This window comes from Cetorhinus maximus, chromosome 14, assembly GCF_964194155.1.
Source record: "Cetorhinus maximus chromosome 14, sCetMax3.hap1.1, whole genome shotgun sequence".
Lineage (NCBI taxonomy): Eukaryota > Metazoa > Chordata > Chondrichthyes > Lamniformes > Cetorhinidae > Cetorhinus > Cetorhinus maximus.
Genome location: NC_135892.1, coordinates 45,874,843 through 45,890,982, shown reverse-complemented (window position 1 = coordinate 45,890,982; position 16,140 = coordinate 45,874,843). Strand labels below are relative to the sequence as shown.

At 41.4% G+C, this 16,140-nt stretch overlaps 1 protein-coding gene across 1 annotated transcript in view; it reads left to right on the top strand.

Moving 5' to 3' along the window:
• Positions 1-16,140, top strand: part of LOC144690058 (connector enhancer of kinase suppressor of ras 3-like) — a 340,571-nt gene that overhangs the window by 145,266 nt on the left and 179,165 nt on the right. Inside the window, exons 8-10 of the mRNA XM_078557565.1 lie at positions 7,276-7,344; positions 11,500-11,646; positions 12,336-12,460. Of these exons, the coding sequence (XP_078413691.1) occupies positions 7,276-7,344; positions 11,500-11,646; positions 12,336-12,460 (341 nt within the window). The remainder of the gene's footprint in view (positions 1-7,275; positions 7,345-11,499; positions 11,647-12,335; positions 12,461-16,140) is intronic.

Sequence of the window (16,140 nt, the reverse complement as noted above, 5' to 3'; positions counted from 1 at the left end):
GCCTTGTGATGAGGCATTTAAGCCATTGTAATGGTTAAACTGTATCTGGGGTAAAATTGAGAGCTCTACTATATCCTTTTAACTTTGCATGCATAAATAAAAATTCAGCTTGCATATTTCATAAAGTCAGTATTTTCAGGGCAATACTATTTTATAACATATGTTTGTAAATTTGTTGTAATTAGTTTACTGAATATTTCTACTTGCACAAAATTCTACAAATTAAGTTGAAGTAGAAAAGTTTGAAGCAATGTTGTGCCATCTTTGTCTTAAACCTAAAACATTACCTTATAACACAAGTGAAATAAAAATTATTTATGCAAGCAATAATAATAGCTTGCATTACACAGAACTTTCAAAATAGAAAAATATCCCAAGGTCCTTAAAAAGTGTAACAAAAATCAAGCTCCGAGCCAAAGAATGGGAGGGGCTAGGAATGACATCCAAAATCTTGACCAGAGGCTGGTTGAAGGTGGGTCTTAAAGGAGAAGGGCGGGTGCAGGGAATTGGAGGTAAATCAGATGTTGAAAACAGGAAAAGGATAGGTGAGGGGCAAAGGAAAGACGTGCACAAGAAACTGGTCAGAGTTTGGGGGGATGGGGTTTATAGGGGAGGCGGTGGGGCAGTGGTATTGTCACTGGACTAGCAATCTCAAGACCCAGGACAATGCTCTGGGGACCTGGATTCAAATCCCACCATAGTGAAATTTGAATTCAATTTTTAAAAAACTGAAATAAAACCATTTTCGATTAATATAAAAACCCATCTGGTTCACTGATGTCCTTTAGGAGAGGAAATCTACCCTCTTTACCTGGTCTGGCCTGGATGTGACTCCAGACCCACCGCAATGTGGTTGACTCTTAAATGCCTTCTGAAATGGCCTCGCAAGCCACTCAGTTCTCAAGGGCAATTAGGGATGGGCAATAAATGCTGGCCTAGCCAGCGATGCCCCCATCCCATGAATGAATTTTTTAAAAAAGAGACCATTGAGATTGGAATCAAAAAGATTATGGATGTATTTAAACATCAAGGCGCCCCAACAGCTTCTTTGAGTGCCATACATTTTCCATGTTTCTGTATATGATATAACTTCACCCTTAATTAAAGATTCTAAAATTTTCCTGCTGGAGATGTTAAGCTAACTGGCTTAACTAATTACTCAAATTAATGCTTTCTCCCTTTTTTGAAACTGTGTACTACATTGACCACTCTAATCCTCTTGAATACATCCTCACTCAGTACAGCCCTGATACATCTCAGTTGGGTAGTAGAGAACATTGAAATAACTTTGTAAATGTAAGAATGTGCACCACATATCCATGAAGATAAATTGTTGTGTATTGAGCTGAGATCTGAACCTATAACTGTGCTGTACAGTTAGCTAGTTCATAGGCTGCTTGTTGCTTGCCAATATTGCTGCAGCAGTGATGGACATATATTCATTGTATTTATGTGGTGCCTTTTAATAAGGGGCAGCATTTTCCGGTCGGCGGGCAGGGCCCGCTCGCCGAGGTGTAAAATGACGCGGGGTGACATCAGACATGCATCCCAACATCACCCCGCATCATTTAGATTTTCAGTTTGGCCTATTATGGCCATTAAAGAAACTAATTAATGAACTTAATGGGCCTGCCCGTCCAACCTTAAGGTTGGCGAGGAGGCCAGGCGGCCTTCGGATAATGCGTGAAACCTCATCCACGGGCAGGATGAGGTTTCATGTAAGGTTTAAAATTTCACAAATTTTTAAATAAAAGTAATGGACATGTCCCATCGCATGTGACAGTTTCACATGAGGGGTCATGCCCTTAAATTTTTTTCCCATCTTTAATTAAGTTTTTAAAAGTAACACTGATCTCCCTGAGGCAGCACTGCGCGTGAAAGAGCGCACTCCCGGCTGAGGGAATTCCCCCCCCCCGCCACAGGAAGCGCACGCTTCCAAGTGGACGTCACTCTGGACGGGCCTTAATTGGCCAGCCCAAGTAAAACGGGGGCGCCAATTGGGAATCCGCCCGCTCCCGCACAACCTCCCAATGGGGGTGGAAATGCTGTCCATGGTGCTTTGCAGGAACATTATAAAACAAAATATGACGCCAAGCACCACAGAAGTATTAGGGCAGACGACGAAAAGCTTGGTCAAAAAGTGAGGTTTTAAGGAACATCTTAAAGGGGAAAAGGGAAGTCGAGAGATGGGGGTATAAGGAGGGAATTCCAGAGCTTAGGACCTTGGCAGCTGAAGGCATGACCACCAATGGTGGAGTAATTAAATTGAAGTATGCTCAAGAGGTCAGAATTAGAGGAGCACAGAAATCTAAGAGAGTTATGGGGCTTGAGAAGAATACAGAGATGAGGCGGTGAGAGGCCATGGAGGGATTTGTAAAAGATGAGCATTTTTAAAAAGGGATATTGCTTAACCAGGAGCCAATATAGGTCAGCAAGCACAGAGGGGATGGGTGACCAAGACATTGGGCCAGAGAATTTTGAATTCCCTCAAGTTTGCAGAGGATAGAATGCAGAAGTTGGCCAGGAGTGTGTTGGAGTAGTCAAGTCTAGAAGTAACTGAGGCAGGAGTGGAGCCGGGCAATATCATGGAGGTGACATTGGGTGTTTGTAGTGATGACGCATCGAAGGTTGAAAGGTTATTTCCAGGCCAACTGTGACAGCAAGGCTGCAAAGAGTCTGGTTCAGCTTCAAACAGGATGTGATTGCACTAGAGAGAGTGCAGAGGAGATTTACCAGGGTGTTGCCTGGGCTGGAGAATTTTAGTTATGAGGAGAGATTGGATAGACTGGGGTTATTTTCCCTGGAGCAGAGGAGATTATGGGGGGACATGATTAAGGTATATAAAACTATGAGGGGCATAGATAGCATAGAAAGGAAAGAACTTTTCCCCTTGGTGGAGGGATCAATAACCAGGGGGCATAGATTTAAGGTAAGGGGCAGGAGGTTTAGAGGGGATGTGAGGAAGAATTTTTTCACCCAGAGGGTGGTGGGAATCTGGAACTCACTGCCTGAAAGGGTGGTAGAGGCAGATACCCTCATAACATTTAAGAAGTATTTGGAAGTGCAATTGCGATGCCATGGCATACAAGACTATGGGCCTAGTGCTGGAAAATGGGTTTAGAATAGTTAGGTACTTGTTTGACCAGCACAGACTCAATGGGCAGAAGGGCCTTTTTCTGTGCTGTAGACCTCTATGACTATGACTCTATGGAAAGGCTAGGGACTGAAGTTTATAGTGGTGTTTTGAAAATGGCATCATTGATCTTTCTGATATTTAATTGGAGGAAATTTCTGCTCATGCAGCACTGGATGCCTGACCAGTAGTCTTGATGTACAGTTGACGGAGTTGAGAGCTGGTGGTGGAGAGCTGGGTGTCATCAGTGTATGTGTAGAAACTGACGCTGTGCTTTCAGATGTCAAAAGACAGTATGCAGATGAGAAATAAGAGAGGGCCAAGGATAAATCCCTGGAGGACACCAGAGGTAAAAGTGCAGAAGTGGGAAGAGAAGTCGTAATAGGTGGCTATGATTTAGATAAACGATTAAAGAACCAGGTGCAGCCCCACTTATTGAATCACAGTGGAAAGATGTTGGAGGAGGATATGTGGTCAATCATGTCAAGCTGTAGATAGGTCGAGAAGGGACAAGGAGGAATACGGAAGTGACCTTTGTCACATTCACGGGATGTAATTTCTGACTTTGAGACTCATTTTAGTACTCCGGCAGGGACAGAAACCTGATTGGAGAGGCTTGGAGTTCCTTGAAAGGCATACATTTGGGTGGCAATAATGTGTTCTTGGACTTTGGAGAGGTTGAAGATGGGGCAGTCGTTTGTAAGGACAGCGGGACCAAGAGTTGTGTTTTTTTGAGGAGAAGGGTGGTGCTGGCAGATTTGAAGAAGGGGATACTGCCTGCAAAGAATCAATAATATAGGTTAACATGGGAGCCACGAAGGGAACTTGGGTAGTTAGTTTAGTGGAAAAGGGATCGAGGGAGCAGGTGGTGGGCCTTGTGGGCAAGGTGAGCTAGGACAGGACATGAGGAGAGATAGGAAAGAAACTCAAAGATGCAAGTTCAAGCCTCGGGTAGCGGGAGTTTTGGAGAGAGTTTGGCCTAGTGGGCTAGGCAAAGGGAGGTAAGTGGCAGAAGCATCTGCTGGGATGATCTCGGTTTAATGACAAAAATTCCATGAGCACCTTGCCCTTGGAGGTGAGGGTGGAGGAGTTGGGGAGTGGAGTTTCAGAAGATAGTTTGCAGTACAGAAAAGAAACAGGATTATCTTTGAATTCCAGGATGATATGAGAATACTGAACAGTTTTGACAGATAGTAGAACCTCATAGAGTTTCATGTGGTCCAGCCAGATCTTGCAATGAGTAGTGAAAGTAGTTGTCTGTCATATCTGTTCATCCAGATCGGTTACCCTGTCCTTAATTACTGACCCCAGCAATTTCCTGACAACAGATTCTAGGTCTATACTTTCCTCTCCTTTCTTAAATAGGTACAATTTCCCTATCTAAAGGAACAATTCCTTGTGGATAGTTGTCGTGAGGATATCTTCAATGTTCTCACCGACTTCTAAAACCTGCAATGTAAACCATCTGGTCTTGGTGGTTTGTCACTCCTTCGTGCCATTAATTTTCCATTACTGTTATCTATCTTACTTTAATTTTGTTGAGTCCCCGTCTTTGATTCAATAATGGCATACCTGACATCGCAAGGAAACTGAATTGTAAATACTGATGCAAAGTAATTATTCAGTGTGTCCGCCATTTCCTTGTTATCTTTGACAACAACGCTGGTATCAGTTTTCAAAGGGGTCCACATTGCTTTTGACAACCACCTCATGTAATTGTGAAAGATTTTGGTATCCCTTGCAAATTTCTTTTCGTATTCCCTTTAGTAGCTCTTACTGTCTGATTTGTCACCATTTACTGTTCATTGTTTCTCTCCTACTTGTCAGGATCTGTGCTTCATTTGCAATTTTGTATGTTTTTTAGTTTCATTTTGTCTCTTACCTCTTCAGTTGTCTAAGGCTGTCTGTCTTGACAAGTACACTCTTAATCCCAGGGTCATGGTTTCGAGCTCCACATTGGCTGATATTTTTCTTTATTTCTCTGAGAGAGATTACTGGGGAAAAATATCTTTCCGTCACTCCGAGGCACCTCGTATTCACTAATATTTGAAAAACCTTATTGCTTTATTTAATAATTTACAACCCTTTCCCTCAATAAAACTCTCCATCATAAATAAAGCTCCAACATAAGGCTTATTATAATTGTAAAGGAGACAGTTATAAGACACCAATTTGCAAAGATGCATAGTCCAGCAACAAAAAGCAGAGTTGCACTTAAAAGCATCTCTCAATTTAAACAGCCACACATGCTCACACTGACACTGTATCTACATGTGCAGGAAGTCCTCCCCTAGTGTTGCAGCACAAAGAAATACAGACTTTGATTTAAGTTAGCAGAGAAAAGCAGCTTGTTTGTTAGCACAAATTAGTGTGAAAATGTCTTTCTCTTTTGGGTGCCGAATACCAGCACCAATTGTTCAGAGATTAGTTACTCTAATTAGTCTAATAATGTTTCTCTGCCTGATCGACATGAAAATAGATTTCTTTAAGGCAGAAGTAAAGTGGGTCCCCTGGCTGAAACCTCTGCTGAATTCTTTTCAGTGCTGGTTAAGCTTATTCCTACAGATGGAGGAGCTTTTACAAACATACAAACGTGTTGCAGTGATACTTATGTCTTTGTCTGTTGTCTCTAGGATTTGCATCTTTTGTGCACGTGATGCCTACCCAGATGTTCTTGCTGAACCAGAAATGTTTTTCTGCTCTTGCCTGCAGAATCTGAAACCATGTGCAGGTTTTGTTGTAATTGATCCCTTTGTTGGTTCCTGGCCAGGAGGAAGACTGTAACCCAGTAACATTGATGCAAAAACTAGCTTCTTTTAAAACTCACATTGCAGCAGTGACTGCAATCTGTTGAAAACAATACCCTTTTTGGGCTGAATGTTAATCAACTGATTTAATACGCTTGGCAATCAGCAGGTTTTCTAATTACATAAATATACAACACTTATCCTACTTTTTCAATTTATTTCAACAAAGCCTTTGTTAATAAAAGTATTAATTTTCAGCATTTGGTAATGTCTTGTGTTGTTTGAACTTTTAGAATTCCTGGCTGAAAGGGAAAGGATTTGAGCATGTCTTTTTAGTTTACAAAATAGAGAAAAGTTCAAGTACCCACATAAAATTAATTTTTGGGGTATTCCCCTTTCTCTTTCTGACCCCTCAAAGATAATATCCAGAAGTGCAATTCCAATATAAGGGACTTACATGGCAGTCATGAGCACAAACCCTATCTTTCAGCGTCCCAAACCCCCACCCCAACACATACCCAATCCCTCATAGCACTGGGCACTTAATCCAATTGCAGCACCCTTACTATCACCCAGCTGAGACCACTTAAACAGCGCAGGCGGGAGATTGAACCAGGAGCTTTGTCGACATACTTCGGATCCACTCCTCGCCATACATGTGGCTGCTAGGTCTTCGTGTAACCCGCCTTTGTTTTTTTTCCTTTTTTCCATGCAGATGGTTCAGGCTTTTTGTCAAGTGAGTTGGGGGAATGAGTGTGGGTGGGTCCTGATACCAGGCCTCATTCACACAGTTCTAAACTTATCACAAAAAATAGTAGCAACTGGTAGAAATGAAATGCAGCTATAAATTAGTCTGTCAGCTCTTGCCTATTCATTGCAATTGAACAGTTTTTAAGCAAACAGCTGACTTTGATATCAAAATATCAACGAAGCTATCTGGGGAATTCAAGCTTATTCAGTATCTTTGAATTTTCTCATTTTATCTAAATCTTAAACTCAGAAACAGCAAATGTTCAGTTCTGAAATTGAAGATTTGTAAAGGCTACCTGGTTACACAACTCCAGAATAACGTGACTTAAACTTTTCTCTCCAACTTGAAAGTTTGAAACTTTTCTCTGCTATCAATGAGCCTAAAATGTCTGCTAGGTAACCAGTGGCTTGACAGAAATTGGTGTTAATAGGATGAAGTCTGAATTGCTGTCATCTGGTTAGCATCCATTTGTCTTCAAACCTAATAATTGTGAAGAACTGAACTGCAAATCAGTCAAGTTAAGCATGGAAAGGGAACTTGAGAATTCTAACATGTCAACAGTGCTTGTAATTTTTTGTGGCTGCACCAAGGTGTCAGTTGTTTATGGGTGTTTGCTTTTAATCTTTCCCTTCTCTGTTTTGCAGTCACCTGCTGATCGATCTCACAAAATTCATGCCGGTGATGAGGTTATTCAGGTGAATCAGCAGACTGTGGTAAGTACTAATTAGATAAATGAAATTTTTATTTAGATCCATTGAAACTGACAAAAGTTGAATGGCTCCACATTTAAGCTTACTTTTGCACCTGCAGTTTATCATTTGATCTGAAGGATGCTGTGGTGTCTGAATAATTCATTGTTCTAATGTTTTCAGTGTCAGTTTTTTCTATCTGGATAGCATTAGAGTGCAACAAATAAGGCCCAAAACACAGGGCTCCTTTTGATTTCAGAAAGGGTTGTGTAAAATTCCACTGTCACCATAATCTTTTGTATAATGGGTGACCTCTTGAGTAACCTATTCATGGGCCCATAGCCATTCCACAGGTTTGTTTCTGTTATACAAGTGTATGGAATAAATGATTGGCTTTAAGCGGAATGTATTGTTGTGTAGGGAGGCAAATTAAATATTGATAGAGGCCAGGCTACTGATGACCTGCCTATGCTCTTAACTGGTGCAGTAGGACAACATTAGGTTGCTCAATGTTTTGTTTAACCTCAGTCATCTAGGAAGTTGCCCCATTGAACTTCAGGCAGCCTGAACATGTCACGTTTTTCATTACAAACACAGACTTGGATTCTGCTACTTTAGCCATTCATTGGCAACCTTAAACATCTGCTTAACAGACATCTTACAAAAAAGAGCAAGTGCTTCTGTCAATGTGGTGGGGAAATACAATGCCAAATGTAAAGGACCATATTGATCTGGATGATCCAAGGTTGAATTCCTGCCCTGAACTGAAATAACTGACCTTAGGACAGCAATTCAGCTGCTACAGCTGGCCGCTGCCTTTGTGGAGGGAAAGGGGTGGGGGTGAGGGAAGAGCTGAGGGAAAGTTGAGAGCTTTGACTTTCCCTTCTGATTTGCTTTTCAATGATCTCTCTCGTTTTGTTTAAGGCTATTGATTTGTAAGAAATTTATGCAGAGTGGGTGCCAAGTGCCCTCAGCAGCGTTAGCCTCTATTGCCGTATGAAGCAAAGAAATGGGAAACGGGCACCTGGAACTCATGCACACAATTCAATTTAACTCTAATGCTCAGCTGAGCTTTAGAATGATTGCTTGGCTGTACTTCTACTCCACTGCAGAAATTTGTATTTTCCCTTGGACTTATGCTGTTCCAATTGAGATACAAGCTCTCCAAATGGCTTGTGCGGTATAATAAAAGTTTGGCTTGGGAGCAGTTATTATGAACATGGTAAAAGCTAAATACTGCGGATGCTGGAAATCTGAAATAAAAACAGAAAATGCTGGAAAAATGCAGCGACTCTGACAGCATCTGTGGAGAGAGAAACAGAGTTAATGTTTCATGTCTGTATGACTCTGTTTCTCTCTCCACAGATGCTATCAGACCTGCTGAGTTTTTCAGCATTTTTGTCTTTATTGTGAATATGGTGTTGTGACATGAACTTGTCAGCTGCAAAATTTGGCTCTGCTGTGCCTGGTTTTTCAACACTCAGTACTATTTTGCCTGCTGTGCATACGGACACGTATTTCTGATGTTAGCCTCACCGGATGCCATTTTGGCGAGGGCATTGGCACATGCAGAGAGCACCCACTGGAAGTATGCAGAACAGGCAGATTGTGACTTCAATCTGCACTGCTATTTTTTAGAGCTGAATGCTTCAGCTAATACCCTCTCTTCACCTCACACAGCTGAATGTGCATTTCAGCAGCAGGAAGGACCCTCTTCCACCCCAAACAGTGCTACATAAGGGATCACCTAGCCCTTGATTGATTTTTATTGGCTGTTTGGTTTTCATAATTGTTTCAAGTTGCTAAATTCTATAAGGTGTTGTGTGGCACGTGCTGAAGGATTTTATCCTGACTGCAAGGATTCTGCATAACCACTTGCTCCCAGACATGGGTGCAGTGATATGAAGCCCCTTGGACCACAGCATGTTAGAGAATGCACAGAGGCAAAAAGCAGGTCAAGGTGCTGGAAGATCATAGATGAAGGGTGCATGGATGGGAAGAAAGGCTCTTGGTGGAAATCCATATTAGCCCAGTGTTCAGGGAGGAATTTTCTACTTACACCTTAGTGACGAAAGTGAGGCGAGAGTAACTGCCCTTGACATCAAGGCAGCATTTGACTATGTGTGACATGCAGGTGCCCTAACAAAACTTGAAGTTAATGGGAATCGAGAGAATCCACTGGTTGGAGTCATACCTAGCACAAAGGAAGATTGTTATAATTGTTGTAGTTGTTGAAGGCCAACCACCTCAGACTCAGGACATTGCTGCAGGCATTCCTCAGGGTAGTGCCCTCAGCCTAATAATTTCAGCTGACGTTTCAGTGGTCTTCCTTCCATCTTAAAATCAGAAGTGGAGATTGTTTACTGATGGTTGCACAGTGCTCTGTACCATTTGATATTCCTCATATACTAAAGCAGTCAGTGTCCATACCCAGGAAGACCTGGACGACATTCAGACTTGTGTGCCACAAGTGCAAGGCAATGACCATCTTCAACAAGGGAAAACCCAATCATCACCCCTTGACATTCAATGGCATTACCATCACTGATTCCCTCACTATCAACATCCTGGGGGGGTTACCATTGACCAGAAATGGAACTGGACCAGTCATATAAATACTGTGGCTACAAGAGCAGGTCAGAGGCTGGAAATTCTGCATTAGGTAACTTGCCTCCTGATTCCCTAAAGCCTGTCCACCATCCACAAGGCACTGTCAGGAGTGCAATGGAATACCCTCCACTTGACACCATGAGTGCAGCTCCAACAACATTCAAGAAGCTTGACAGCATCCAGGACAAAGCAGCCTCCTTGACCATCCATCCACCCCTTAAACATTCACACAGTCCAGCAGTTGCTTACAGTGGTAGCAGCATACACTATATACAAGATGGACTGCAGAACCTTCCAAACCCATGACTGCTATCACCTAGAAGGACAAGGGCAGCATGGGAACAGCATCACCTACAGGTTCCCATCCAAGTCTCTCACCATCCTGACTGTCACTGGGTCAAAATCCTGGAAATTCCTCCCTAATAGCATTGTGGGTGTATTTGTGCCAGATGAACTGCAGCAGTTCAAGATGGCAGCTCACCACCCCAACCTTAAGGGCAATTTGGAATGGGCAACAAATGCTGGCCTAGCCAGTGACTGTCCCATCTCATTAAAAAGAAATGCATCAGATGTTTCTGCTTCACGAAGGACATCCTTATTGCTGCCTGTTACAGCCAGAATAGAAAGCTCAGAGCAGGGCAAGGATGGCATTGCCAGTGACCAAAGGTGACTTGCATGTGTTTGCCTTTTTCTAGGCTGGAGCTGGCAATTATTTGTAACATTTCCTAGTTTGCTGTCCACCGTTGCCTAAAGGAGGTTACTGAGTCCTTATTCCAAGAGAACTGATTGTTTTATTTGCTATCTTGCCAAAGAGAGGTATGCAGAGTGAGCATGTACCTTCTTGAGGTTTGCAGGGTTCCCTATAGTGGTGAATGCCCTTGACTGCATACACATCACTTTGCTGGTGCTACATGTCAACTCTTGAGATGTAATGAAATCAAAAGGGATTCCATTCCTTCAACGCCCAGCTGGTATGTGACCATACTCTGTCTTTAATCACCCTTGTGCATTCTCTTTGAGCTTGGCTTCTGTGTCTTTTTGCCTGTCCTAGTGCTCTGACAGAGTGCTATACAAGTACCTGTTTCATGGCTGGCAGAAGGCTGCTGACTTTCAGCAGAGGATGAGCTCTGGCAGCTCTGACCCTAGAAGGCCTGGCTTCAGGCTGTACCATCTACATATGGGCAGCAGCAGTGTTGAAGCACAGACTGCAGAGCTGCTTCGAAATCATACAAGCCCCTTTGAACACTGGTATTTGTAGCCTTGATGGTAGCAGTCTGAGCTGAGCTTGTGTGGCAACAACCTAACCTTGCATGACTTTGTCATATGAAATAATACAAGAAATGTATTGAAAGAGTAAATTTGGCTAATAAATTTCTAATAATTTCACACAGCACTCTTGAAAAACTGTCTGCCATCCTGTTTTTGATAGAGTAACATATTTCATGTTTTTGTATAGAATATGGTTAAATGTTTAGGGTTTCATATGGAAAATTGACATCTATTGAATCAATGTAAAGCAACTCAAAAATTGTTTAGTAAACTAGATCTTGTCCTACAATGTGTTGAAAGGTTGGATGGCAGTTGAAAAATCTTGTTGCAAAACTTCGTGAAGATCCTGCAGGCGTGGTGCTTTTGTTGAAAAAACGGCCAGCAAACACATGCAATTTTACTCCTGCTCCTTTGAAGAACATGCGCTGGAAACCGCCAGCTGTGCAGGTAATGAAAGCACGACTTAAGAGCTTACAGATCCATTCTTAATGGTAGTTTTTACAGGTGCCAAAGCTTGAGCTTAATATTGTGCTATCTCACAAGATGAGCTAAGTGTTGATCTAGTCTTGTATTGTATGGCCGTTTATGGGACACTGCTGTGCACAATTGGCTGCTGCATTTCCTATATTACAACAGTGATTGTACTTCAAATGTAGTTCATTGGCTGTGGAGTGCTTCAGGACATCCTAACGTAATGAAAAACACTATAGAAATTCAAGTTTGTTCTTATGTTTGAGCTCAAGGGTTTATTTTTAATGAAGAAAGATGCTACAGCAATGTGAAACTATAAAAGAAAAAAAAATCAAGCAGCATTTTTATAACATCTTTCAGGGAAATGCAGTTTTTTTTAGTCCAAGGGTGCAGTATAGGAAACATTTTATGGTTAAAATTAATTGCATTTCAGCAACTTTTAGAAATCTTGCATTGTTCTGAAGAAAAAGCAAATGTTTAAAGCTGCCCCACAGATGTGGAGGAAGTTGTGAAATATTTCCTGTCCTTGGCTGACATCCAGTCAGGAACTGACGTGGAACAAGCTCCATGATGTTGACCTCCTTGTATCTCGCTTTCTCCTCCTTGCCGCACATAAAACGAGTCTTGCCTTTAAGTAGCTTTTCACCACTTTGTTTTCTCTCCAGACTAGCCCTTCACAAACAGTAACTCCGTCAACAGCCAGCACGATGGAGATGTCGCAAAAGAAAGAAAAACCTGCTATTAAGGATTTGTACATCCCACCACCACCAGCTGTTCCATATACTCCACGGTATGAAAAACCCATGAAATCTCAGAACAAAAGGCTGCTTGTATCATTAAAGCCAACACAAAACTGTAATGGATCCACACACAATAAATATTTCGCATTTGAAGCTGAGCATTAGTGGTGAATTTGAAATAACCATGAGAAAGTATGCACGAGTACAAACTACAATGTTGCTACAGTCAAATGCTGCCAGTTAACCATTTGCTTTATCATCATGGTTAAAAAATGCTACTGACTCAATCATAGAGAGAAAACCTGATCTGGATTTGAGCTTGATCCTTCCCACTCACTGTAGCCTGTAAATAAGAATGGAAAGTATTTGGACAGAATTTATCCTGTAACCCTGGCCTGATAATTGCAGTAATGTATGAGAACACTATGCCATGACTTGGAAAGACATCCCTCACTCTTGTACAAAAGATATGCTAGATAATTTGAAGCAAAGTGTAATTCTTGTGGCATTAGTTTTGGTTTTCCTCTCCTCTCCTCCTCTGTTGCTTCTGTCTCTTTCAGTGAGTAAATGTCACACTTAATGTGACATTCAATTCACATGCATACTGCATTGATAGAACTCTAAGTCACTCATTAGTTTTTAAGTCCAGTTCCCCTGACACCTCCAAAACATGATCTGGGCTTCTTCAGGATTAGCTTTGTAACGATGTAGTTATATTACAATGCATGCTGCACCAAACAGTCTGCTTATTTTTTTAACCTATAAATTATAACCTGGGAATAGCTTTGTTTATGTTTTTAAAAATTTCCCTGTGACACTTTTAAACTTCATTCTTTGGGACTCCAACTGCAGAAGACCAGGTTTACATTCTGATCTGCATTTTGGACAGTGTTAATGGAGTTTGACTATTACTGGAGATATGCCTTGAGCTGTTGGTTATGGTTTAAACTAGCAGGAGGAGAAGAACCAGAATGAAACATTGGAGAGGCAAAGCAAGCTGCAGGATGGACTGGGTGAGGCAAATAGCACCAGAGTAAAGAATAGTTGAGGAATGGGGGTGGGGGATCGGATGGGTAGGGGAGGTAAATGAGATGGGTTTAAGATGGATTTGGTGTTCATTTGCAGCATTGCACGAAGCATGAAAATAAAGTTGGTGAGCTGCAGACACAAGTCGCAACATGAGACCATGACATAATGCTCATGACGGAGATCTGGCTCAAGGGGAGATTTTGGAAATTAATATTCCGAGCCACTAGATATTCACGAAAGATAGCCAAGGGAAAAAGGAGGGGAGGTCTTATTGTGGTGGGGGGTGGTGTTGGCAGTATTGATCAGAAAACAATACAGCACTGGAGAGTAATGGTGTAGTTGAAGGACCGAAGACAGCCTATTTAGTTAGACTTGAGAGAGGAGCTGTTATGTGACTGGGTGTATACTATAGTCCACCATGCTATAGTGGGAAGAAGATAGAGGACGAAATTTGTGGAAAAATTACAAAAATGATGCATAATGGTGGATTCCAATTATCCTAAAGTAGACTAGGATAGTATAGTTTAAAGTGCAAAATATGCACAATAGAACTTTCTTTTTCAGTATGTTCCCAGCCCAATGTGGATGGAGTCTGTGCTGGATCCAGCCCTGGGGATGAATTGGAGCATGCTTCATAGGGGGAGCATTTAATGATCATAATGTTAGGTTTAGAATAGTTATGGAAAGAGACAAGAAAGAATCAAACATAAAAATACTTACCTGGAGGAGAGCTAATTTCAGAGAGCTGAAAAGATATCTGACTGAGATGGATTGCACAAAAAAGAGAAGTGAGGTAAACCCAGCAATTACAGGCCAGTCAACCTAATGGCAGTGGTGGAGAAATATTTGTAGACAATAATTCCAAACATTATTTAGCACCTGAAAAAGTATGGGCTAATAAATGAAAGTCCACACAAATTTGTTATGGACTAAATTGTGTTGGACTAAATTTATCAAGTTCTTTGAAGTAACAGAGCTGTTGAGGGTTGATATTGGGCTTTCAAAATGCACTTGCCAAAGTCCCACAAAATAGACTTATTAGCAAAATTAAAGCCCATGAGTGATGGGGCAGTGGTTATGTATATAGACATAGCTAAGGGACAGCAAGCAAAGAGTAGTGTTGAATGGTTGTTCTTCAAACTAGAAGGAAGTATACAATAATGTTCCCGGGGTTCAGTATTGGGACCACTCTTCTTTCCAATGTATACAAATGACCTGGACATGTAGGGTTTAGTTGTAAAGTTTGCAGATTACGACATTTGGTTTTTGTCAACAATGAGGGAAATATTAACAGACTAAGGGCATAAAGTGGTGAAATGACCAGACACATGAAGATTAAATTTAATGTTTTAAAAAAAAAAAAATTGTGAAGTAATGGATCTTGGCCAAAATAGTGAGAAGAGGTGATCTAAATTAAATGGTACTATTTGAAAGTGGATTTAGGAACAGCGAGACCTGCGGATGTACACAAATCTTTGAAGGTGGTTGGACAAGTTGAGAGACTTTTTTTCAAAGTGCATTGGATCCTTGGCTTTGTTAATAGAGAAATAGAGTTATAAAGCAAGGAAGTTATGCAGGACCTTTACCAAACATTGATTAGGCCTCAGCTGGAGTACTGTGGTCAGTTTTGATCATTATATTTCAGGAAGGATATAAAGGCTTGGGGAGGGTGCAGAGGAAATTTACTAAGACGCTACTAGCGATGAGACTTCAGTTATGTGGAGAGGCTGGAGAAGCTGTGGATGTCCTCATTAAGAGGTTAAGAAGAGGTTGTGTAAATTGTGAATTGCTTAGAGTAAATGAGAGAAATTGCTTTGATGGCGGACGTATTAGTAATCAGAGGGCACTGATTTAAGGGGATTGGCAAAAGGACTAGCAGCAACATGGGGAGCTTTGTTAATGCAGCAAGATGTTGTGATTTGGAATGCACTGAGTGTGGTGGAAGCAGATTCAAAAGGAACAGGGATTTTATAAATAATTGAAGGGTGAAGGTTTGCATGGCTTATAGGGAATGAGCAGGGGAATCAAAAGAACTGGCAGAATCATGATGACTTGCTTCTCTGCTGTATCATGCTTTGATTCTATGGCCCCTGCTTGCAACATTATCTTGAGTATTGTTGGGAAGTGGCAATTGCTTGTGATCATGTTTCAAGATGGTGTGTGAGCCATGCTACACAAACAAGAAAAGTCATAAATTTGTTTTTTTTTTGGCCCATGCTGTCTTCACCTTCTGACAATGAATTGCGATGTTGGTCTTGGCATCCTCAGTCAGAAGTATGAACAAAAAATTGAAAAAAGGTTATTGTTTTCTCTCCCCCCTTTTGCTGGAGTTGTGGAGTGAGGGCAAGATGAACACAGTTATCAAACCCTATTCCATTGTTTAAAACCTTGCCATGCTCATGCAAAAACTACTTGGGGGTTTGGGGATTTGCCATGGCTATTGAACGATCAGTTATATTTGCTGCATTTATGTGGGGTGGGTGGAAGAGGAAAAGAAGTTGTTTATATGTGCAATCCTGTTTATAGCTGCCAGTCAAAGAGCACGTGTTAAATTTTGGGGGACAAATTTTTATCCTCAGGCTCTTCTCAAGAAGACCCCCAGAGAATTACTAATCTGGTGTGAATTTGAAATTCACAACATTTCTGATTCTGATAGGTGAATTATCTGTCTGAAACAATTTCCCTTTAGGCAGCTCTAGTG